At 40.2% G+C, this 26,918-nt stretch overlaps 1 protein-coding gene across 1 annotated transcript in view; it reads right to left on the reverse strand.

The window, feature by feature from the left end:
• Positions 1–26,918, reverse strand: part of ITPR2 (inositol 1,4,5-trisphosphate receptor type 2) — a 267,039-nt gene that overhangs the window by 196,884 nt on the left and 43,237 nt on the right. The window contains exons 3-10 of the mRNA XM_086756987.1: positions 26,653–26,768; positions 25,172–25,258; positions 24,307–24,465; positions 18,587–18,685; positions 17,998–18,081; positions 16,750–16,896; positions 15,422–15,517; positions 1,570–1,614 (exon numbers count right to left, since the gene is read on the reverse strand). Coding sequence (XP_086613113.1) covers positions 1,570–1,614; positions 15,422–15,517; positions 16,750–16,896; positions 17,998–18,081; positions 18,587–18,685; positions 24,307–24,465; positions 25,172–25,258; positions 26,653–26,768 — 833 coding nt within the window. The remainder of the gene's footprint in view (positions 1–1,569; positions 1,615–15,421; positions 15,518–16,749; positions 16,897–17,997; positions 18,082–18,586; positions 18,686–24,306; positions 24,466–25,171; positions 25,259–26,652; positions 26,769–26,918) is intronic.

The raw sequence follows: 26,918 nt of genomic DNA on the forward strand, positions 1-26,918 counted from the left end.
CTAACATCTGCCCTATACATGTTTTCACAGGCCTTATTTCAGACTAGCTGTCATCTGGTTTTCTGGGCTGGGCATCCATGAAAAGCTGGAGCACAGTAGATAGATTCCCGAGATGTGTGTATCTTTTTACCTTCAACCAACTGAATACATGTGTACATGCTCTGAGATTGCTCTGCAAAGTGAAATGGAGTGTCTCAAATGGGGAATAATGAGAAGACTGGATTCAGAAGTTCATTATGTGAATTACAACATTAATGCAGATGCACGTCTATGCAACAAGCTCCACTGTTCACAGAGCAAGAGCACAAACCCAAGCATTTCCAAGCAAGCACCCTACTTGTTGGGGTATTCTAGAACTTATCTCATTTCCATTTGAAAGCTCGAAGGGCTTCAAGTGTCATTCCAATACAAAAGAGAAACAACTAGTGGAACTTCTGTATTTTCACGAGAGAGAATTCTCATTTCTCTGGACAGCTTAGTCGTTATCACTGTATTACCATCAATACCAAATACTAGGGAAGATGGAAAACCAATGTTGCCAGCTCCTACAAAAGTCTCAATTTGGTCCTGAAGGCATGTGATTATGTAAGAATCTTGGGTTTCATTTCATGAAAAATAAAGAATTCTTCCCCATGTAGAAAAAAACTTGAACATGACCTCTAAAAGAACAAAAGTCAGAAGGCAAACAGAAAGAAATTAAGCTGAATTTTTTTGAGGAACATTTCAGCACTTTGAAGGCAATCTCATGAACTTGATGTAGGAATGACTCTTTTTTGGACTTTTTGTTGTCTCAGTAATGGTAAGATTCCCCCAGGGTTTTAACTCCACTTCCTTCACACATTATAAACTACAACATGTCTGTCCTTGCCTCATTAGCTAGAATTAGCTAGCATGCTCTTGACATTGTACAAGGCAAAGGCTGTTGCCTTCTAGGCAACAGGCAGAAGGCCTTTGTCCAACCCGTCCACATTGTAGCAAGGACAACTTGGATCATTGCGAAAATGTCATGCTCGAGTTCCCTGAAGTGTGGCAGGGCTCAGACTAAGCCTGTGCCTGAATATCTACGTGCATGTATTCAATACAGGCAATAAGAAGAGTCTCAGCATGTTCTTGGGTTTAGAGTCACACCTCACTGACAAACATGTCCCAAGGGGGCTTGTCTCCACTAGCAGAGCCTCTGAATTGGTATTGGCACATAAGTAACCAGACTTCCTTGTCCCTGGTTTTCTTGCTAAAGAGGGAGGTGGGTTTTGTCATGAAGTAGTACATCTGATTTGAGAAGAATGAATACATTTCCTATCTGCATTCACCAAGCAGAAGAGCTTCCAACTAATGCCAGTTTGATGCAAATTTTGAACAAGTTTCCTATCATTTGCCTTACGCGAGGGAAAACTATCTGTAACACCAGTGCTGAGCGGCACCCTAGCTTACACGGGATACAGACAGCAATCCCAGCGGCTGTGACACGCAAGTAAAAGGAAGACTATGAAGGACTTTCGTATGTTGGCCTGTATTGCATTAAGGATACATTATTTCCCAGATTATATGCAACATACAAATTTCACTTACCAAAGCCTTTCCTTCATTATTACCTTCTGGATAGTGTGGGTTAAGCTGGAAAAGAAAAGAAGTCAAATACTATCTTGATAGCTTTTAGACATTTCAAAACTTGGGGGAGAGGGGTTAGTTCAGTCCTCTGATATGTATCCCCCCTGCAAAAGGACAGTGGAGTATTTAGAAGCAATATGAGGACAAGAGAGCAAGAATTACCCATTCAACTTCCGACTGACTTAACTGGCTATGTCCTCACTTCCAAAAAGTGCACGTTGTAATCAAGCTTGTTAACTGAATCTCAAATAACTAAAACCAAAAAGAATGATGAAGAAAGCACAGCTAGTTCTAATCTAAACACAGCAAGTTACAGTCACCCACACACATACGCAGGCAACCACTTCCAGGATTGACCTTGAGCAGATATATTGAGATAAAACCTAACGTGCTTCATGTCTACTGAGATTTTACAGGAAGACACTGAACTCAGAATAAACACATCTTTGAAACAGGAATGGCTGTGCCACTATAGAAAAGTGTTTAATTACCCTGTGATTCTGTTTAACCTTTATTAATGGGGATATTTTCTATGTCACACCAGAATTATCAAGCATTAATTAATAACTAAAGTACATGAGAAGCTTGGCTGAAAGACATTATATAATAACAAGTGTAAAGTATTACTATTTAACAGTGTTTAATATGATTTTACTTTTGACAAGGGAAATACGTAGACTAGAAGATGAGGGATTATGTAGGCAAATATATACTCAAATCAACAAACACGCATCCACCCACACACTGGCTGCACATGAAAACTTTCAAGATTTGACTTGCATAACGAAACAATTTTGCCTCAATATTTACCATACTCCCTGACACAGGATATGCCTTCAAAGCACTAAAAATGCTGAAGTGAAATCATTAGTTATATAAGGTAATTCAGTTTTTAAGCACCGACAGCGTGTAAACATCTTACAGATAAGCATAGTCATTTTCTTGACTTGAATTTGGCATTCCTAGTGTGGAAGGGCCAGAAGTGACTTGCACAGGGCACGTTGTATGAATCACAGTAAAACCTCTCAATATCACGTCATCACACATCTAACATAACACAGACAACTATCATGAAGAGTTTTTATTAAGTTTATAAGGTTTTTATTAATACTTTATCCTTTATATCCCTTTACCCAAAAAAAAACCCAGCTCCTCTCCACATCATAAGCCTGAAGAAAGGAGGAAAACCTTTAGATATTCCTAAAATTGCTGAAAATACCTTCCCTCTGTGTCATGACTTGATGTGCTAACACAAAAACGACCAAAGTTTTATTTTCCTGTCTTCATTTCAGTATTTGCATTTGCCAGTGTGTTACCGTCACAAATCTAATTTAGAGAGCCTGCTTTCCTCCCTGCATTGACACCCATCCCAAATCCTGCATTTTGCTCCTCCATAATATTTTCACACAGTCTCCTAGCTCCAACTCCCACCTACTTCTATTACACAGCAACAGGAATGGGAGATGAACGCTGAACAACAGACAGCTAGAAGATACAGGCTAAATTCTATCCGACCTTCAGATTCTGCTGGTTGTAAGCAAGCGAGAAAAAGACTGGGTGACCTCAGGTTTGTCACTAGACTCAGCACAGAGAACCGGGCACTGAGGACTAGATCTTCAAACGGAGTAAATCTACAGCGTTTCATTGAAGGGCTCCAGTGAATACAGTTGTTTACCCAGTATGAACTGAGCCTTGAATTCTGCTATTCTTCAGCCGTTTGCTTTCAACATAATGACACTTTTTTAAAAAAATGTAGCAACAACAGGAGATGCTAGGAAAATCTCTCTCCCACGCCACTTCTTGCCTACTTTAAAAATGACTAAACGGATTGCCCTCAAATTTCCAAAATAGTTCACTTGTGGACTGAGGCTGAAGGAAACAGAAGGCTCAAATGAAAAATGAACTGCATCCTTCATTATGTTTTTTCTTGCCCCACTGTAAGAGAAATAATAAAACTAAAAAGATGTTATTTAGGGAGAGTTTGGAGATCCTGACGTTAAACTGCAAACATGATAGGATGCAGTTTTAGGGCTGACGTTCATGGTCCCATTTTCAGCTGTGCTGAATGCTGAATGCCACTTGCATTTTCATTTCAGCCGAGGTGGTTGGTGCTGAGCATCTCTGAAAATCAAACTATTAGCTATTATCCCATACTGTATTTTTCAGGTAGAGGGTCGTAAATCATGTAGTGTGGTATGTCATATTACACCTGTTCTGAGTCCTTTTCAATATCTGAGTACAGCAGAATAAGCTAAGGACACAGTGACAGTCTTAACGCTCCAAAATCTATTGCTTTTTCTGATTTATGTAAGATCACCTCCGTGTTCTTCAGTAAGCCTCCGAAACAAAAGAATCCTTGAAAATAACAACATTAATAATTTTCTTCCCTGTTGCTAATGAAATCAATTAAAATTCTTTGCAAGTATTTAACAGTAAGAACCCTATGCCAAAACGGGCTCCATGAAAGCTCAACAGTCTTCAGGCTTTTTTGTGTCATTGGATGTGTTGAAGCTGCAATGTTACTGAAGTGTAGCTGAAATACAGCACTGTTTATTTCCATAAAATGCCACTGGAAGGTGCATGCAGTCAATATGTCATAAGAACACAACACAATGTAAACTGCAGAGCTTAAGCAAGTGTGATTGTATAAATCATTATTGTAATAGCTTCATTATATGTTATTTTTTTTAGAGTATATCTCCAACAGCTTATTTTCCAGTGCAGAAGTCCTAAGCCTCTGCTGCTTGCTTTTCAGCAAACTTAGGTACAGCTAATTTTTACCTTTCCACGGATGGGAGAGGAAAAGGTATCACAAATGAGAGTTCAGCTTCCTCATGGCTGAAAACTAAACAATATCAAAGAGTAACTAGGGAAGGACAAAGGAGAACTCACAGTGGTGAAGTGGTGAACTGGCCACTCGACAGTAGTTGTGCTAGTCCTTCAACTCCACTGCCACGCAGAAGGGCAGCTCTGTTGTGGGGATTTTGCAGATGTGCAAGGCTAAGGTAAGCAGCTCTCACAGCTCCAATGACAGTGATTTATGACACCACAAACACTTCATCTTTTTCAGTTGCTTACAGGTATGAACCCAGACCTAACTCTACACATCCTCTAGCCTACATAAAATCTCCTAAACTCCCGAAAATGGTGCTACTGCATGAACTTTTCTTTCACATCACAGCACCATGGAAGACATCTCTTTTTCACACACAGAGACTAACAGTGCACACTGACTTCAGTGCTGCATGAGCATTTCCTTATGCTAAGGCCCCACAAACAGGTAAGTACCACTGTAACTGCAAATGGAATTGGTACAATACAGTTCTCGGGAAGTATCTGGGACCTCCACTTGTCTTGGACTCAATTTACTGGGGAGAAGAGAGCTTGGAAGCAGCCTAGCAAATTTGTCAGGAGACAAGGGCAGTCAGTGCCATGAGAAGGCCACCACCATACAAGAGCATGCTTTTAAACACTAAAATAATTTACTATTTTGGCATTTACAGAAAAAATTGCAACTACAGAGAAGATAATACATTCTTTAACTCTAAACATTCTTTAAATCTAAACAGAACTTGCATTTACTTGCATACTTTTATAAGAAGCCAAAGTCCCAACTAATGATCTACACAGAGTATCTGCAAGAGCCTGAAGGTTAAGGTCAGCTTTGCAGGTGGTCCTCCCGGGTGTATAAAAACGGATGCCTCTTAAAATAGATTTCAGGTTCAGCCTTTGTACGTGGCAGCATGTAAAAAGAGTAGATGTATGTGTGCATACATATACCAATATACTTATATACTGTGGGAACACCAGAAGGCTCCCAATAGAGAGTATGTACGACAAACACATAATAGAAGCTCAGCTTCTACAGGAGGAGAACTGAGGCATAGACAAAGTCTTTAATCATTTCTGGTTAAACTTATTTGAAAGGGCAAGGAATCTCATTCCTGAATTTTTGCCTAATGCCCTCATAATGTGACCATCCTCCTGTAGCATCTGCATAGTAAGAAGACAACTTTAATCTATGTGTGTTTGTGTGTTACTTCTGGTATCTGGTGCTCAGAGAATGCAAGTATCCTGTTAGATCGAGTGCCAGAAGTCCCAGGATCTGTCATCTCTACTGATGACATCTCTCCTGATTAAATCTAGTAAAATCTTAAAGCTAGTTATATCTTAAAGTTTTCAGTACATGAGATTTTAACACTGCATAATCTCCTGAGGTTCTACTATTGAGCAGAACAACAACTCACTAATACATTATTCCTGGCTTTCATTTTGATTTTTCATCTTCAAGTAGTAAGATATGCTTTACAGTCCAACAACCGAATTATAAATCTCAGTCCATACTGTGGATAGTTTGACATTTCACCTTTATACTGAATGCTGCTTTCCTAGATGAAGGTATGCAAGGAAAGTACCCAAACAGGCTATTTTTGGACACTCTTAATTAAGAAGGAGAGAGAGCAGTTTCAGGAAAGAAACACCCATGCTGATTTTAATCAAATCTTGTTGACTAGGTAAAGGATATTTAAAACATCTAATCTGGGAAAGAATTAGGTTGCCAAATTTCAGCTAAATGAGCATTTTAATGACTTGGTTAAAACCTGCGTTTATGAAGGAAACTCTAACAAAGAATTAAAGGATCTAATTCAACCCATGTAAACAGTTCCCATTTCATTTGATAACCAGCCTGTTAACACACAGCCTGTTACCCAATCAACAAGGGCAAGCGTTTCAGGGGAAGAAAAAAAAAAAAAAAAAAAAAACCACAAAAGAAAATCCACTTCTCAAATCTTTCATCCTCATTAGGCTTGCTTTATTCTTTGTTAATGTCAGACTGATTAGCTTTCGATGAATCTAAAGGACTTCTGCACAATTTCAAAGACTTCAGCAGTATTCAAAGGACTTTCGCTGTCTTATTAACTTGCTGGAGAAAGACTGGCTGCAGCTCTGCCCCAGCAAACCCCATTCAACACTGCCACAGCATCGGCACAAAGTTCCTGATAATCATCATCTGTGGAAAGTTTAAAAATCTTAAAAGGCCTTTTATTTCAGGATTCTATTTTGCTGCTGTTTTGCTTACGAGTTGTGTCTTAGCAGATCAGATGAGTTTGCTGGGAGAACTCAATCTTTTTGTCTGTTTCAAGCCCCTCATGCGGCACAAGCAGAGTGAAGTGGGCAGGGACAGCTGTCCCTGCGTAGGGGAACAACCTGCTTGTTCAAAACTGGGATGAGAATCAGCTCTGACACCTTGCCATCCCAATTATTCACCCTCGTCATAAGAAGAAAGGCTAGATCGTCTTGATGGCATTTTTAGCTGCTGTACAAGCAATGGCAGGCCAGTGCTTTGGTATGCCTACATCACCACTGATTTAAAGGTCTCAGCAGCATAAGCTGGAGCTGCCACAATATGTAGCTCTACCTTAGGCAAGGAGTAGTGACTGGGAAATCCCTTTGCTTCTACTGTGAACAAGAGCAGAAAATCTGACCACCCACCAGCGCCTGGTGCTCAGTCCCAGACAGTCGTTTTCCACTCTGCAGAAGAAGTCAAAAGAAAAAAAAAATGTCTAAGAGATCCTTTAGTCTAACCTGAATAGTGGGCAGGCCATCACCTCCGTACCAGCTTCAGCAGCCCGATGCCAACATGTGCTATATGAAAAAGCATCCTCATTTCTTCAAGGGCTATGTTCTAAATAGTAATATCTCATACGCCTTTCAGTGGCCCTCCCAGAAATAACTAGGGATGACTGAATTGGACATTACTGAAATTTCTACTGTTAAAAAACCAAAAAAAAACCACACACATACATAAAAAACCAACAATAAAAAAAAAGATAAGCCTTCTAAACCTCCATTAAAAAAATAAAGAAAGAGGCATAAATATAATTTAATAAAAGCTTCTTAACTAATCTCTTTAAATAATAAGCAAAAAAAAAAAGAAAAATAACTAAAGAACAGACCACACGTCTACATTTGCTGGTTTGGAACATATCAAAATGCAATACCAGCAGATGTTGTATTTTAAATAACAGAGGCAGTCCCCATAATGATTAAATGGTAATAAACACTGAATTAATGGCTTCACACTTCCCTTCCTCCTAAAGCTCATCTGTACACAAACAGGGCTCGAAGGCAGCCAGCTTCAGACAGGACTGAAAAAGCCCAGCTCAACACAGGCTCACGGAGCACTACAGCAAAACGAGTTGGCTGGGGGAAAAAAGTCCTTCCTCCGAGATCCAGATTTCTGAAGGTATTTGCACACCAACAGGTGCAACTGCTGTTCCTAACTTCCATCAAAGTCCAGACAAGTCAGGTCGAGAAATTTAGCTGCATTCCCAAGATTCTGAAAAACCTTGGAAAAATCTAGCCCTGAGTTTTGGTAAATGCAGAGCTTCTAACTCCGTCACTTTAAAAAGCCACCCCAAGTCTGCGGAACAGGTCAGACTGGCTCTGTAAATCAGTAATCCATCCTCCTCCTCCTCTAGTCTCTGGATCTCTTCCATTTCTTCACAAATAGCTGTAAATTATCCTTCACTCCTTATAGAGCTTTAAAACAAAACCACACTCCTCCTATCAGACAGTGGAAACCAGAAACAAGTCTTACGGTGCTGAGTTCACCCTGTCACCTTGGCAAGCCCTTTTTTCTTACAAGAAGCTTTAATCACTGAGCCCAACAGACAGAAACTAATCAGAATGCTGTATTAACATTTAACAAAGAGACTGGGAAAAAAAAACTACTCAAATGGAAGATTTTGAAGCAATCTCCAGGTAAGGAGGTTCCGCAGTACCAATAAATTAAATGTGTGACCAGATGCACCAAGGTCTTGGTGGATGCTGCCATCTCCTGGTACCTTCTCCAGTTTGCAAACTGTTATCCTTGAGCAAAAGGTACCTGCACATCTTAAACAAGGCCATTTTTATCCAGTTATCTGCCTTACTGTTTCTAAAGGCAGAAGGAACCACAGAGCATTTATCACTATGCTCCTCTGTATGATCAATGGATGAATAAATTTTTCTGCAAAGGCTTGCTTCCATGCCACCACCAAAAATACCACTGGCAAACAGTGGTCCCTTTATGCTTCCTGAACACAACAGATCTCTGTCAGCAGTCCAGTTTCCAAAACCTGGATATCAAAATGCCTAAATTATGGCCTTCAAATATTCAGTCTCAGTTGCCTTAATAAAATATCCTACGCAGTACTCCATTTTCCACAGCAGCTTAAGAAGGTGAAAGAAAAGTAAGTCCATAAAACTACAGAGACAGTTTCTCCAGGGCTCCAAGGGGTTAACCTCATTTATAGTCTCACGTTTAAGAACTTATTTCTCTTTTATTTTTTTTATCTTACCTAATGTTAAGGATACTATTACTCACACAAATATTTAATCTTTCTTAAAATCTCATTAAATGCTTTGTTTTCTGTTCTTGTGTCAGCAAGTTCCACTTCGTTACTAAGTCCTATTTGGAAAGCAGGAGAGGATTATTTTCTATCAATATTAACTTGGATATGCACTCAACTATCTTCACCATGATCCAAATCAAGTGATTATTACAACAGGATTAAAGTTATTATAAGCACTATGGCTCTGTCCACCCAGATAAGCACATATTATAACGATATATATCACGTGGCAGGCTAATATCTTTAATACCGAGACATAATAGAAATCCATTTAAAAGAATGTAAACCAAGATTAACAGGAGTTCTCCACTTCAAGTGAATGATGTACATAAGCTTCTTTGAAAAGAAACTCAGGCAATTTTGACAGAAAAGTAGAGTGAGATAATATGGGAAGAAATTATTCAGAGAAGACAAGAGAAATATGAGTAAATTTTACTGGCCATTGATTCAAGGGTTGTCAGCAAGTGGTTTGCACTACCACAAGGTGAAATCCAGCTGACAGTCCCACAAGGCAAGGCCTTTGACACTGGCTTCAGCAGTTCCTGTGAACCCACCCCAACCACTTGTGCCCCCATGCCCTAGCTCAGTGACCCTGTTTTTACAGCACAGGCTATTCCCTCCTCCCTGCACCCTGGAGACCATGCCAACACCACCTCAGGGATGGCACACTGTGTCACAGAACCACAATCAAATACCTGCAGAAAACGACATTTCTAGAGCCTACATTGCCACTGAAGTGCTCTTACCACTGAACTACAGCCTTGGTGGTTTGGACTGTACTTCCCGTTGAATTTAGAACATTCATGTAATTGTCATTTCATCTCGTGTGCATGTAACCCTGTGCTGCTCAGGCCAACTGGCTTCAGTCATTCCTACCTTCAAAAGAAACTCCACTGAGGATCTAGTGCTAAAATAACCCCAAAGCTGGAAGTATGTTTCATGTGGGATTTTAACAAAAGAGTTTAGAACAAAACTCTGATCAGAGCTGATCCATTTTACACAGCTTAAAACCTGCACTTTCACTTTTACAGAAAGAAGAAAGCAAACCCTATAAGAAAGCCAGAGGAGTTTTCCAGCGGAACATGCAGTGGGGATACACATCAAATTGCTACTTCTGCCCAAAGTAGCTAGCTAGTGGACAGGTTTATCTCTGACTTGCCCATCACCAGAATACGTGCTAAAGAGCTTGCCATCCCAGTCATCCTGCACAAGCCACTTATGAAGTACATTCACATGTAGAAGTTAAAAGTGGCTCTTGTGGAGGCTTCAGTCAAAGTCAATGGTCAAAGCAGCCCAGGGGCTGGCTGCACAAGTGAAAACTGTTAGAGGAATTCCAAACCCATCAGGTCAGTACCTGAGACACCCTTGACCTGTGGACACAGAAATGCTCATATTCCACTGACTTTGAAGGCAAGGCTACTCCCAGAACTTTTACTGAATTAGGTCTTTTATATACGCAAGAACTTGGTTTAATGAATGAAGCACACAAGTCAGAAAAAGTATGTTTGGTTCTGCCATCACATGAGATGCAGGCCTCATTTCTTCAAGCTATTGCATTAGCCAGCCTGTTCTCACTCTTCTCTCTTATCTAGAACAACTTCAAGGCACAGATCACCTTTTGGAGCAACATCCGTACTCTATGCACAGCAACTATGTGAACCCTTGTTTATGGTCACAATTTTATAGAATCACAGAAGGTAAACATTAAGGCTGTCATCTTACCTGCATTATCTTAATTCATTTAGTATAGTGCAATTAATTCAGTGTTAAAGACAATTATCTCACCAGATTTACCACCATATCTTGGCCAAGGTAACTCATAACTCTAGTTTATTCAACTAAGTAAAAGAGATTTATCACAGATTTTTCCCTACTAATTCTGCACTGTGATTATGTAGTGTGTTCACAATGTTTCACAAGCAATGTACTGTGTTTATCTATTGTCTACTGCAATGTCTGAGACATGTGATACGTGAGACATGCATATATATTTTGTGATTATTTTAGCAATACCCATCTTACTTGAGAAGTTTAATACGACATGACAGACTTATCCTGCATTTCTTGTGTGTGCATATGTGTACGCATGGGCACACATATTTCTGTTTAACATCGTCACACAGCAAGTGTTAATAGTTTCAGTACAGATTATCCATTTTAGAAACCACAGAACTAGAGCTGCTATACACGTGGAGAACAACATTAAAGGTGCATGTTTTGGTTCAGCACAATAGATAAGCTGATATTCAGTTCAAAGGGAGTTTTATCCTGGCGATTACAATATTGAAAAGGTTAGGTGTGTTCATGAGAAAGGCACAGCTGTGCCATCCCAACCTGCAGCATTTGAAAGGCTGTTCAAGTAAATTGCAGCTCGCTCCCACACAGAGACAGACAGATTTCGGTGTGTTCTACATGGGGTACATGCACTGAAAATACTTCAAAAAAAATTTGGGAAAGTCTATGTTACTTTGAAGCATTCAATTTTCACCTAACCTTACCTCTCTTTATAAATATAAAACTTCAAAATAACTTGAGTCATTTTGCTGTAACCAGGGCTAAAAAAGGAATCTTCTACAGAACTTTTTCTAAAAGACTGCTGACGCTGTGAAGATGAGAATAAAGCTTGGCAACCTGGATCTTAACTGGTGGCTTAGTGTCTAAATCTCCTGCTAAGGATCTGGCTCAGCTCTTTTGGGTGAAATCAAGCCCTGCTCACACTAACAGCAGAACTCCCACTGTCTCCAAAGAAGAGAATTTCACATTCCAATTTTTCAGCTGAATATTTGGTTCCACTTTTTTATTATTTCAATGTTTTGCGAATGGCTGAGCCAGTGTCTTCAGGTTTCCAAACGCCAGACCTGTAGGAAACATTACAATCTACCCAAGATTTCCCATGTCTTACCACCAAACACGAAACCCTTTCTTCAGCATATCCCTCCTGTGCCTTAAGTAATTTTGTGAGAACATATACGTATCTGATGTGTCAGACTGTGTCCCCAGAACGCGCACAGTAGTAAGGGAATGACGATGCAGCTATGTGCAGTTAGCAAATGTCTTCCACTGTGTCTCCTGTAGCAGTGGGTCTTTCGGGGTGGCTCACCTTTAGCCCACAATCTGGTAGTAGGGTCTAGGTTGCTTTATGGTATTAGTACCTCGTAAAGAACTTCAAAGCATATTAATGAAAATTGGCCTAAGTAAAGCCAAGCAGAAAGAGGATTAAAGGAAACGGTACTATTTGTTACTGTGTCAGAAGTCAGAGGTATCAGAGGACCCTTAGACTCTGAAAGGTAACAAAAGCTAGACAACTGATTGTGATTCTTAGGAACAAGGAATTACACATCCTGACTTAATTATCTCAAGTTTATAAAAATTAGATTTACAAACTATTCATCTATATGTTTTGTTTACCGAACAACTGTATCGCCTCACTTTTTTTTTTAACTCACTTACTATAGTATTGAAACATCTTTAAGTTTATTAGTTTTAAATTCCTGAATTCTCTGAGGCAAATGTCTTGAATTTTCTTAGTCCACAGATCATCCCCTGGCCTTAACAAGCTGCAGTGGCCTCCCTTCACTACATGGCTCTGACTCACTGAGGCACAAGTGAGGCTGACCAGTTACAACTGGCACAGGAAGCCTCAGAGAAAAAGAGAAGGCACAGCACTACTCACACAAGGCACAAGCCTAACTGTGGAGGAGCAAAAGGAGACACCCAGGTGAAGGACATTTCCAGTCATTGTCTAAGATTTGCAAAACCCATGCAAGATTCCACTGCAGAAGTCTCCGTGGTACACATCAAGCTGATTTATGGACAGGTGAAGTAAGGAAAAGATGCTTATAAACAGTGATTAATCCTGACTTAAAATTGCTCAAACTGTGACAGAAATTGTATCATTAGCCAACAGGATGCTTAAAAGATTGGTGAATTTTGTTCATGTGTTTGTACATATTATTCCACTCTAGGTATCTTTTATCATGGAAGCTTAAAGAAAATCAGGTCATGGCAATGTGTGACACTGTTGATAATCCACACCATGAGTAATCTTCCTGTGCTGCAAGAGCACAGATAAGTGTTCAGTAAGCTTTGCTCAACTGATTCAAAGTTAGCTTATGCACATTAGGTGTCTGCCTGCCTGCTCATAAACCTTTGATGTGTATGTCTGGCTGGTGTGTTGCTCCTGACATGTGAACTGTGTAAAATACAGTTCACAGGTTTTTATTCCAGTGGTACCTTTAATATCTCCAACAGCAGGTATTTTACACTTCATAGGTACAGTAGCTAATGCTGCTCTCCTGTCACAGTATTTGACCTCTGTTCAACCCAAACGCTCTTCCAGCTCTCACTCTACTGTGCCAATTGTACTCTGTATATTACGAGTCTTCCTGATGGGCATTTCCTTTCCAGAGGGAGAAAGTGCCCAAGCTCAAGTTTGACATTCAGTGTACTGTGACACCTCTTCACTTGAGGATTTTTTCTCCTGAAAATCCTTGAGCAGATGAGGTATGGTGGGAGAAGGAAGCCCATCAGTCAGAGTGCTTGATGCCTTTCCTGACTCTCCATCAGCCTAGTTAGTCTGAACAAAATCTTTCTACTAGGAGCATCTCTCACTGTAAGCAGAGAGGAAAACGGAACCATCTCTTAGGTGGGAATGCCAGTTGCCACTTGAAAATTAGCTATTATTAACCAATATTAACTACATAATAAAGCCAGCTGGCTTCAGCCAAGCCAAAGTATTGCTGCAGTACGGAGGCAGCAGCGTAGAGCAGAGCAGTTAAGGCATGTTGGCCCGCTGCCTTTACAGGGATGATGCTCTTTGCCACTCAGGCCGATCAGGTTTCTAACTTACACTGTGAGCTATGGCTAAAACCAATGAAAAGATCCAAATTACACTCAGTCTTAGATCGAAAATAATATTAGTATCTGTCCTGATAGTCCACTGCTTATGTTTTGACACTGGTTTTGACATAATTAGAAATAACTAAAGGTTTGATAGCTCCTGTTTGCTCTTACTCTGAAATCAGTGCAGGTTGTGACAGGAGCTGGAAAACGAAAGCAGCACCCTGGGAATAATAAGGACTTGTCTGCATACAGAAGTTGCACTGCTGTAACCATAACTCAATCCAGTTAAAGTAAGTCTTTTTTCAGGGATTCCCTAACATATTGTGATTTATAACTGGCTCTTGCTATAAATTACCACACTCACACTTCCAAGCATAAGTTAAAAGAAGCAATCCTGCACAGACTTAAAAAAAATCAGTGAAAAAACTCTACTTTTCATTCCATTGATATAACTTGGACACAGACCAGTCCTCATATGGATTAGATATGACTTTAAAAGTTCACAGCTTCTTGCAACCAGGCAAAAATCCAAGGCTGTCCCATTCCTTAATCTTGGTATTATCTGCTCTATTCCAGTTTGTCAAAAGCCCTCTTTTGTTTTTAAGGACAATTATGGGTCTTAAAAGATATTAAGCTGCTCTTCTGGGGAGTCACAACACTATTTCGCCTTAACATAAAGTACCAGATAATAACTAGACAAGTTGCAAGATCTTCCTTCTCCTCTTGGACCTTCTGTTCCACCAAAAGGGGCAAAGACTTCCTCAGACTTTTCTTTATCCAAAATTTAGTCAAAAGGGTACAATAGCAGAACACTGCAACCTGACTTGTGATCAAAATGCACTAGCGTGACACCTATAGCCACAGCACCAACATATAAGTTTGTTCTTCATCAAGTTTCTACAGAACACAGAGATGCCTTGGACCACATGCCGGCTGGCAGAGATCACTACACTGAAAACAGCATAATAGAAACATCTTTTCAAGAAGTCTAGAGTCTACAGGGAAAAAATTAATGACAACTCCTGAATTAGAGCAGTTTAGAGTATCTATTGTAGTGCTTGCACACAGACTTCTCTGACCAAGCTCACAGATTACCTTGCATTCAGTTCCACTCTAAAAGCTTTACTCTGTATACGATTGCCTGAGCCAGCAACGAAGAATATTTGACTCATCACAACACTACTCCAAAAATCAAGGGCAAAAAAAGAGCAGAGAGACAAATGAATCCAAGGTTTCCCAGTGTAAACATGGTGGATATTTAACAGTGGTGTGTGCCCTGGCTGCCATGGCAACAGCAGGCTCAAGACTCAATAGCACAGCTGAAATTAAGGTTAGATGTTGTCTTGAACTCACCTAATAGTATCCTGTAGCTCAGAAAATTTTCCTTGCAACCCTTGGCTACAGCAATAAAGCACGATGCAGCAGTGCACATCCAGTTCTCCCCATTCAGACCTGGTGTGCGACCTTTTCAGAGATCTACATTGTGGACCTACCTACTATGGCAGTTCTGAATTAGCAGGACACATATAACAGGTTAGGCAGCACACAACCACTTGTTTAACTGACATGCTTACCTCTGCAGCTAAGTAGTTTCCAGTTGCCAAATGCTTAAATCTAAACAAGCTATTCCATTGTCCTGCCCCTCCACGGCAAGGGTCATGATGGACAACCTGAAAGAAGTACAGATTTTAATCACGCTCCTTAAGATCATACTTAGATCACTGACATTTTTTACAGCTCCTTACAAATAAAAATATGGAAACTACATAATTACAGTCTACCACAGAGAAGAATTGTGTGCTCACACTAAGCCCACCATAGATAACAACTACTTACATGTATTTTTCGCCAGTTGCCAGGAAATACTCCTCCTATTACCTTCCATGTTTTCACTAATCTACTCCCTGCAAACATGATGAACCAAATTTTGCTTTAAAGTGACATGATGTGAATCTGGAGCTCAAAAAAGTAAGTGTACCTGCTCTGCACTTACAGAGGTACTACTTAAAAGCAAAACTCAAACCCTCTTACCTTGTTTCACCACTTAAACCAGCTTATTTTTGACAACCCTAGGGGCTTCTGATAAATTTTCCTTTGAGTGATAAAATATGCCCATATCATTTGAAGTATCCCAAGTTACTTCTTTTTCCCCTTGACTGAGCTGTAGGTCATTTGCTACCTTCAAACCTAGTAGTGCCTGTCTCTCTTAAGTAGTAATCTCAAATAACTGCAACTGCAATATACTCTATTTTATACAGTCCTTACTCAGACAAAAATCAACCATTTGCCTGAATGGGGAGCTCCGTTTTAAATGTACAAAGTTTGTTCAGCACGTAAGAAGTTTTGGGTATAGGAGTTACAATTACTGTAATAGCAAGGGTTTGAGACATACCAGTTTCCAATGTTCCTCAGTTAAACACAAATATATTTGCTAGACATCTTCTCAAAATCACCCCCATTAAGCAACACCTTTATTCAGCCTAACTTTAAACAGGTGTTGACATGCTCTGTTGCAGAAGAGTGGACTCGATCACATTTGTGAATGAATTTCAATTTTCTATTTTGCACATGAAGTCGAATATAAATACTCATAATTCAGGATATACGAGTGTCATTCGATTGGCTTTGATAAAGTCGCACATTTACGTCAAGTCTGAATTTGACCCTTTGTCATTTTAGTGCAGGTAAGTATAATAAGAAAACACCCTCCCCTCCACACGCGCAAAGCAGTAAAGCACCTCTTCAGTGCTCATCCTACACAAACCGCTCCATAAAATAATAATAGTTTCGGGGAGGTGTATGATGATATCAAGAGGCTATGAATGATTCATGTTGTGGTAAACTATTTTTACTGAACCCTGGCCTGCAGGTCTTAAAATATTTATAAAAAGAAAAAAAATACCTCTATTTCCCACAGTGCTTTAGAACTTGTTGCAGAAGTGGCTGACTGACGCAATGTAGTGCGAAGGAAAATATGTTGTTTCTTCTCATATTCATCACAGGTCAGAAACTTCTCTTGCTCTGCATGAAACAGCCTAACGACATCTCCCTGAAGCAATATGAAAATGAAGCATTATTAAGCGCTAGGCAAAGCCGTTAGACCCATCCTCTGTATCTGTACTAGCTCCAGTGATGTCAACATAGCTGATGTGAAGAAAACATGTATTAGTTGCTTATTGCTGAAGCAGCTCCCCAGTGCAGAGCACACAATCTCAGCACTGAGTCTGAAATCAAATGAGATAATTCAGTCTTGTGGGAGATGCATGCACTTCCGTGCAAACAGAACTTGTTTCAAAGCACTGCAATGAACAGTGAGCAACAACTAACCTAAAGGTGATTTTCAATTTTAGCTAACTTTACTACATGGATTTTTTTTTAATTTCTGTTCTCTTTTATTATTTAGAGAAAGAGAACAGATTTCTGTAATATTGTTTCATCTCTTCTACTCTGCAACTAAAACCAATGTTCTCTCTCTACTTCTCCTGACATCATTTTTTATATTTTCTGCCGCTGCCCAAGGCTTGAAGCATTATCCCCAAATGGATCTACAAAGATACACCTTTTTCCCTTTCAAATTCTTCCTGAAAAACTGCTGGTACCTTGATATCTACCAAAAAATAGCCAGTTGATAATGACTTATCAAGGTATAAGCGAGGACAAAAAACATTTATTTATTTTAAATGAAAATGCAAGTGATCTCAGAGTGTGATCTAGAGCCACAAAGCTGTGTAAAAAAAACATGAGCGTTTAAAGCTACATTGTCTTATTATAGCTATTGCCACCTTTCATGCCTCACTCCCTTCTGTAAGATTTTTACACCTGCTTTAGCATCTCAGCATAACCTGAAACATCACAGCTATTCTGTATAGAGCCCCTCATAATTCTGGGCTTGAACTTCATCTTTTCTCATGGATCTTTAGTTGTCCCTGACACTGGAAAGGGAAGCTAGCACAATCCAAACAATTTCACTTAGTAAGACAATAACACAAAGGCAAAATATTCTGGCTGTTGAAGGACAGTAGTGAGGAAACCTCAACAGCTCCATGAAGTTCTCATTTCTTCTTTTATTCACTGTGTAATACTTCTCTACAGTCAAATATGGCGCGATTTTTCAAATTCAAAAAATAATTTTTAAAAAAGTCGTACTTACTCCTTTCAGTACATCATCTCGGTAACTACTGAATTTCATGAACAAAGTTATTTTCCAGCTTGTGTTACAGTTGACAGCATTTACCTTTGGGAAAAAAAAAAAAAAACAACCCATAATTAGAGTATTAAGGGTTACTCTTTTCTTTGAGACATTGTATTCTTCTAAAAGATACACTACATCTAGGGTGGCAGAGGACACAGCTTAGCTACATATTTACACAGTTCCTAACACGGGTCCTGAAGCTCTCAAGTGTCAATAATAACAATGTTGTGGTTGGAGAACATTCAGTGGGCAAAATGCTATTTAGTCTGTTTACAGTCCACCAAAGATGACCTAAAGAGCTGTTGGAACAGGACTGACTCTTACATCAGTGAGGGTTTCAGATGCTCAAGCAAACCTCACAAAGCCTTCAGTGCCAGGCAGAATTGTGCCAAGAGTAAGTGTATTTCATCTTGGTTTTTTGAGGCCAAGCTGGAACCAATGTTTAATACTGGCATCTAGCCCACAGTAAGGTTCTCATTACCAGTAAAGAACAACGTATAATACATCTTAGATTAGCAATTACCCCTCCTCCCTCCACTGAACTCACCTCTTTGCAGCCAGGGTTATCTAGAAGCTCAATGTTGCTGGCATGTAGAGGCTGCCCTGCGTTGACTGGCATCAGTACAACTTTATCTCCCACAACAACCTGGAAGTCAGAAATAAAATGCAATTTAGACCTATGTAATTACCCAACAAAATGAAATAATGTTACATTTTTAGAAAATTACTCAAACGCATGCTCTAGGAATGGCACTCGGTGAATCTATTTGCAGACAATTCACACACCAGCTCTGTTTACCCGTGCCTCTGCAATTGCTTGTGTTCAAGATTTCACACTAATGAATCCTCGCACTCTCAGTAAGCATGTCACCCGGTTCAGCAGAAACTCAAAATCATGAAATAGATACGAACCTATGAATTCCAAGAGCAGTTCAGCTCATCTAGAAGTTATATTAACTACTCTTTATGCCATATATACTGCCAGCCAAAAGGCCACGAAAGCTCAGAAAATAATCTATAGTCAGAGAGCAAGACTCTTCTCCATCCCTTGCTGTCAGTCAACCTTCTCCCATCAACATGTCTTTCATTTCACAAAAGCCTTAACAATTTGCCTGTGACAAGACTTCTTTAGCCCAGTGACTCCCCAGCTCTGTGGATCATCTTCTGGCAAATGTCAGGATAGGCTCAGGAGTTCTCCAATTTAGACTGTGCGACTGCAATTTGGAAAGGAACATAAATGACTGGAAATTCAGAGAGAGGTGGACACACTCCATCCCCTCTGCTGTTAATCCCTAAACGGTGTTTGGAGCTCAGCACGGGCAGCAGGCACATCAGCTGAGACACCTTCTCCCTACAAAAGTAATTCCTAGCTGACTTCCTGCAAGCAAATTCCCATGCCCTTGCAATTCTTTACCTATACAGACAGGGAAAAATAATCTATGAAAATGTCTCTGACTTAAAAAGTGCTTGAGACATGCATATGGAGAACTCAATTCATACCTGGGAGGGGAAAAAAATAACAGTTTTAAAAAAAATAATAATCAATCCACATAGTTTGGTTGGCACTGGGTCCTGATTTGCTGATGTTGTTAACAGCAATTTTAAGCACACACACACACACACGAAGACAAGTGGCTACATGTGATTTTTGCTATATGAAATGTTGCACAAGCCATGCTTTCTTTTGGAACACAAACAAACAAAAATGCTTTCTGCATTGATCAGCACATTTCCTATGAAAAAGCAGAGCCCAATTCAGCCTCGTGTAACTTCAATGCAGATGAATTTGGCCCACTTATTGCAGAGATGAAAGAGAAGGCTGCCTGTTCTTTACCAACACAGCTAAAATAAAGAGTAGCAAAAGACAGTGTTATCATGCTCACACCACACGTAGAAATCCTATTTGATCCAAGTAATGAGAAAAAGCTCACTAACATAACCAAAATAGTGACAAGATGCCTTTAAAATACACTACTTATGCAATACATTCCTGCATGCCATGCGTCACATAAACATTACTTACAGCCCATTTTAAGAAGTTATGACCAGACAATTCATTAATCAACAAACCATCAGGCTTGCACCCTGCAAAGTGGAATCAGGACTTCAAAATTATTGCAAGTACACCAGGACTATAACAACTTAATTAATAAGACAGCATATCATTGAGCATCTTATTTGAGAAAGGAGAGGCAGTGGGAAGGTATCTTTGAATGCAAGCCTGTGACTGCCATGGAAATAACCAGGAGAAAGGAGATGTACACAGCTACTCTGCTGTAGGCACGCATCTGAGGAAGAACTGTTATGTAGGGTCATGGTTTCTGTCTCAATCTCCTACCCTGCTCCAAGTCCACATCAGTCACCTGCCCTCAATGCTGGCCAGCTCTGCCAGGTGCCACAGAAGCAATGAGATATCCTACGTTCTTCTCCTTTCTTCTTTTTCTTCCGTCTTCAAACCGCCGTAGGTTGTTGGGAAGGAAGGGATAGAAGCAATTTCACAGTGCTTGCTTCCTGTACACCCTCCACCAGCGGTGCAGAAAATGAAAACAAAGTGAAGAGGGAATCCTCTTCTCTTACACACAGCTGCCTTGGGCAAGCGGCAAGTCTGTTCTTTTGAGTTCCTCCCATCTCCTACCCAGCTGATTTCTGGCTCCAAATAATGCCCCAGCATGCCCAAAACACTGGAAGCAGAGCACTTGCATGCCCACGTGCCCATATTTCTGCAAGACAGAGCAATGTATCCCCAAGGTTTTGCTTTGTAAAATTAAAATTGACACCAGCTCTTTCTCCTCCTCCTCAGCTACCCTAGGGTGCAGCTGGCCACAGTATGCTGTAGACCAGCAGTGGGTAATAGTTTGACAGATCTCTGGGACTTCTTCCTTACATATAGACATGAATTCAATTGAAGTTGCATCAGAGACACAGCTTTTGAGGATTCATTCCTGATTTCTTTGGCAAAACTCTTATTCTTTCTGGTCTAGATAAGAAACTTCCAGAGAATTATTACACTCATAGAGAATCCAGCTTTTGAATTCAAAATAAACCTACAAGGTCCTTCAGTCTTGGATGCAGTGGAGTTCTCCCTGCACAAGGTAATTTCTACATTCATGCAACTCTACTTGTCCATATCTTAGTGGAGAGGGTACACTGAGAGTGGGAAGAGCCATAGTCAAAACTGACTGTGTTCTGTCTTCTGGGTGGGGGTCCACCACTGGCATCACTTAGAGTGATTCTGTGGTTCATAAAACTCAGTAAGCCCACCTGACAGCTACATCTACAGCACAATCAAGAAGCAGGAGCAAATACTCTAGTAGAGATGTAGTATATCACAAAGACTGGCAGTTGCAAGAGGTTACGTTAACTGTGAAGATGCAGTAGCAGTGATTTCAGTTTGGACTAACTCTCCAAGTAGGTTAACTGGACACATTGGATGCTACTCCATCTTCATCACTTTTGTGTTATAGCCACATTTGCTAGCCACACTGCTAACACACTTCAAAGTTTGGGAGGATTAACCAAACTTTCCCATAGATGGCTGGGCATCCCCAAGTTCAAGACCACCTCACTTGGCATGCTGCGAGATCAAGTTTTCAAACCACTAAAATGACAGACAACCAAAAATGCAACCCACACAGAGCTAATCCTGCTATCAGTGAACGTTTTGCTATTCAGTCAAACTGGAAACAGCTCTAGCCTTTATCAGTCACATCTTCCACTGAAGGAGAGTTGAGATATGCTTAATAAAAGTCCACATAAAATATTGCAGAGTTATGCCAATTACTGTAAATTTTCCATAATATTTTTTCATTACTTTCATTGAGTCACATAACTAATCAGTTGCTAATAAAGCTAAGCTAACAGTCCTTCAGAAATATTTTTGAAATATCTTACAAAGCTAAACAACCATGATGACTTACCAGAAAAGTCACACACGTGACTTCCCACATCACAGCTTCCCTCAGATTAAACTATCCTCTTATTTTTTAGGATATATGGCATATTTGGACCTATCTTGCCTGGGTTATCCGACACAGTAGCAGTCACCCAAGCAGTAACTCAATACTCACTTCTGTTCTAAAGACAGTAAAGACTTTCTAAAACATGTTTCCTTAAGGAATTTCCTTGTTATAGCACAGAAACTGAAAATAAAAAAAAAAAAACCCAGAAGTTTCCAAACATATGAGTTTATGCCAAGTTAATGCCATACACTGAGAGGAGAGAAGAAGGAAAATATAGAAAAAAAAATTTTTAAAAGAAGTCCTTTTAAAGCTAACCTAGTGGGTGGGTAAAGTGGCCCCAGCTTACGTGGTATTTAGTGCTTTGCTTGATGAGTGCCCCAGAAAATAGCTTTTTATTGGGCACATGTCTGTGAGTAACTGAAAGGGAAGGAACGGGTATGAAGCTGGAGCCCCTCTCTGCCTGTGAGAGGCAAATGAAGGATTTCCCCCATCACTTGCTACTCCTACCCTTACAACAGCTGCCTAGTTTCTGTAACTGTTGAAGGGGTGTAAATCTGCCAGAGCAGTTATGAGAAAGCTACCAAAGGATTGATGCTTAGCTCTGGAAGTTTCAAAAAAAAAAAAAAAAAAATCAGATCTATTTGGGCTTGGTAGAAAAGAGGAAAATTTGGGTCTTTAAAGTTCTCTCTGCAAAATACAATGGCGAGCTCGCAGGTCTGAAAGGCAACACCTGGTGACAGAAAATGAGCAGCAGGCAGGTTCCAAAAGAGGCCATTAAGTTAGGAGAAAACCTGACAGCTTCCCACACAGACCTTGTAGCACAGAGCCTGTCAAACACAGCCCCACAGGGAACAAACTGGAGAGAGATCTGTGGAGGGGGATGTTACAGTGATCACTGTGGTGATCTGCAAATTTTTCAGACCAGCAAAACGGCTTCCAAGCTCTCACATTTGTCATGTACCCACAACCACATCAAATTAAATCAAAAGCCCTACAGTACTGAGGATGACTTTTAAGGCTTATTCTGCTCTCAGCTGGAAGGACTCACGATGGCTTTGCAGATCACAATTTGGGAACCCCAGGTCCTCTCTCTGGAGAGCACGACACACACTTATTTCCCAGGTATGAGGGCATGAGAAATTAAGATGATGCAGAATTGATGTTATTCTAAGAAATTAAGGCAAAGCCTTTAAACAATAAGTCACCTTTTTTTCCTTTCCAAAGAGGAAAAGGAATACCAGGTCGATGTTTGATCCACAATGCTCTATTGTCCCCAGCTGAAAAGCCACGCGGAGGTGCCCCAGAGGACTACTCATGTTTGCTGCTTTTCTCTGCAATGGGCTTGGGTAAAAGGGGAGAGGTTTTCACACACCCTTCTGATCACTGCATGAAGCAGCGAAAGTCTTTAGGGGCTCCTGACCACAAGCTGGGAATGCAATCCTTCGCCTCCCTGCAACAGATTGCCAAAAGGAGCTGCAAGTAACCACACTCACCCTGGATAGCATCCCAAGAGCTGGGTAACCACAAAACTAATGAGAGAAAATACACAGAAAACAGACGTTCGCGTCTGCGATCCTGAGAGGGCTTTTTCACTGAGTACTTCACAGGGGAGAGCGGCCAAACATTCCCAGCCAGGTCTACAGTATAAAACCACACAAGTTCATCATGTGGCCTTCCCAGAAGCAGATCTGAATTTTCCACAGTGGGCACTTAACCAAGCCACAACTGACTGAATGAAGAACCAGCTTTTGATCTTATGGGCGCAACTCTCAGATCTGCAGCAAAGAGCTCTTCTGTATATCCTTCCTCTTACCAATGTGCAAGACTCCTACTGAAACCCACCCAGACAAGAGCCATCAGACTACGCAGCCAAATTCCAGTCACAGATGCCACTCTTGTGTTGGGGGGGGGAGGGATACAGATTTGACGAAACTTGATGTATTTCCTAGAGACATTCTCTGCTGACCTCTTGAAAATAATATTGCCCAGAATATTAAAAAAAAATATTTTAAAAAACCCCTTTTAGTCTAGTGTAAATGACGACTTATTACCAGCTCTGTAATTCAGCACATAACAAGTGGACTTAGCAAAGATGCCCCAACACAGGTCAGCAGAGGCTCAGATGAATGTGGCAATATTTCAGATTCCAGACCATGTAATTTGATAATACGTTTTAGTTACACATAAAAGCTAACAGTCCCAAGCACTGAACTCAATCCATCATGACTTATGCCAGTAGCAAAGAAATCACGTGTCTTCTGGAAACTTTCTGCCTTCTCCCTCTTACAGAGTCAGTATTTCCACTTACATTGTCACCTTCACTCCTTAGTTTCCAGAAAGGTTGGATATAAAACCAGGATCCCTCGTTCCCTGCAGCATCCAGAGACACCCGCATAGCGTTCTTCTCTAGCAGAGCCGGCAATCTCTTATTGACTGTGAGGTACTTGTTACTTTTTATGTGCAGTAGCTGAGAAGAAACAATAATTTTAAAAAATTACTACAGCTTTTGCTTTTCCTCCTTTCAGTCAAAGATGAGGCACTGGCTTTCACACTGTAGTGATTTTTCATAACATACATAAAGACAAAATAAACATCGAAGGGAGTTATCAAAGTATACTGCAGTTAAGCAAAACATATGGTATATCTCAGATTAAGAGAAACATGTCAGCGATCAAATTTACAGCATATACTACACAGGGAGAGCAAGGGTCCATTAATAGTGTTACCTTCAGGAATTTAATCCATTACAGGAAAGTTGTACTGCACTTCAGAACACAACTTCTGTGTCATTTATATATCATGAAGTACAAATTACTTCAGTGATTTAAAAGGAGCTGCACAGCACCTCTGAAATATGATTTTGAAATAAATCATGAAAATAAAAGATATATATTTACATTCAGAATCTGAAGCAAGAAAGCAAACTGAAGCAACAAAAATTACATGTAAAATTTATATTATGACATATTATTTAAACATGACTATGCAGCACTTCTGGTAGGCTTTAAAACTGACAGAAAAACACAACATTGTAAACTTCACCAAGTTCTGTTTAGCTGACCCTTGACAATCCAGATTAAAGTGGTTAGTTTCATTTTCACCATAACTTTGAAATGAAACAACTGTTTCCTTTCTAGCTTTGAGAGAAGGCAAATGTATTTCAATAGATTTACCTGTATGACATTGCTATATTTTACAATTTCGCCCAACAGCTTTCTATTCTCGCTTTCGTTCTGCTTTTGTTCCAGTTCTGCTGCATGCTGCAAGAGAATGATTATTTCTTTAAACTCCACAAAATCAATACCTGTATTCAGCTACTGGAACAGATAGTGTAAAAGGGAAAGGGCATCACATTAAGGAAGAAATTCTTTCCTGTGAGGGTGGTGAGGCAGTGGAAGAGGCTGCCCAGAGAAGCTGTGCATGCCCCATCCCCGGAAGCATGCAAGGCCAGGTTGGACGGGACCTTGAGCGACCTTGTCTAGTGGAAGGTGTCCCTGCCCACGGCAGCGGGGCTGGAACTAGATGATCTTTAAGGTCTCTTCCAACCCAAACTATTCTATGATACGATTCTACGATTTAAAATGATTCCTCCAACCTGCAGGCATTGCTGCACTGAAAATATTATCACCCAAATCCTGCTGCAGCATGATTTTCTGACCTATTATCACCCAGAGGCTGTGTAATGATTCAGAATAGAAACTCAGTCATAATTTATGGATCACACCTGAGACGTATGCTATTTTAAAAATTTTCAAGGACTAAAAGTAATTCCAGGTGCTCAATTTCATTCTGAGGGAGGAAAAAGAAGGGTCTATGATTAGCTTGTCCCTGCCACCACTCCTTTTACTTGTTGGGGTTTTTAATTGCATACAAATACACTGACTTTATATATAACAAAACATAACTAGTAGGTCACACATTGCAAAATCAAGGCTAAACACAACAGTCTGGGTCACATACAGCCACAGAACAAACTCAGCTCCTAGCTCTACTTGCTGTGTAGCTAGCTCCAGCCACACACCATGTGCCTTCACTGCTGTTTTTAACTGGAAGTGCTGGCAGCCCCTCCACTGCACATGAAAATATCAACCAGGTTTAATATGACCTTGTTTTCACTTAGTCTTATGCATCCAATTATAACGTCAGGTCAGCTCTTTTTCAGAGACAGAGGAGACGCTCCATCCACACTGTATTTGATGCAATATAGAATCTGCCCAATGGTTCAGAGAAAAATCACCTAGACTGAAAGCAAAGACAACTGCAATTCTGAGGCAATTCCAGACTAAAGTGTGGAAAACATCCCTTTGTCCACCCCTCTGTCTAACTCCTGGAAAGAACTTCTAAAATAATAGCATGGTTTAAACCAGGGCCCACTCCTGATTTTAACAACTCCATTTTTACTTTATAAAACTTCTGAAAGCAATATTTTGCTTACAGGAAAGACACAACCTCCAGCCCAGAGATAAAAACCAAGGCAGGGGCAATAAATGCTAGTCAGGAGGTAGGAGAGCTAAGGACAATATAAAGTTGCTATGGTGGCATAATAATACCCATCACAGTAGTTCCCAAGGCACTTGTTATTATTCTTTCTCATTCTATTGTAATTCTACAGCCTGCAGATTGAGATAAGATTACAAATACAGATGTCTCTTACTTGAAGTTTCTTCAGCAGTGCTGCTTCTGTATGGTTTCCTTGTTTGGCTTGCTTGGCTTTCCAGTACTGCTTCTGGGCTGAATATCGGTTCATAGGACACACCTTGAAAAGGCAGTCTGTGGAAGATTGAAAGAAATACTCCTAAGTAACGCTGAAAGAAACTTCCTTCATTTGTAAGTATGCTTTGGTTGTTTTTCTTTTTCCAGAAATGCCTAGATACCAGTGTTTAAACATAGGCAGCAAACAGCTTGATGGCAACGATACCA

The sequence above is a fragment of the Chlamydotis macqueenii genome, chromosome 1 (genome assembly GCF_036417535.1).
Source record: "Chlamydotis macqueenii isolate bChlMac1 chromosome 1, bChlMac1.mat, whole genome shotgun sequence".
Lineage (NCBI taxonomy): Eukaryota > Metazoa > Chordata > Aves > Otidiformes > Otididae > Chlamydotis > Chlamydotis macqueenii.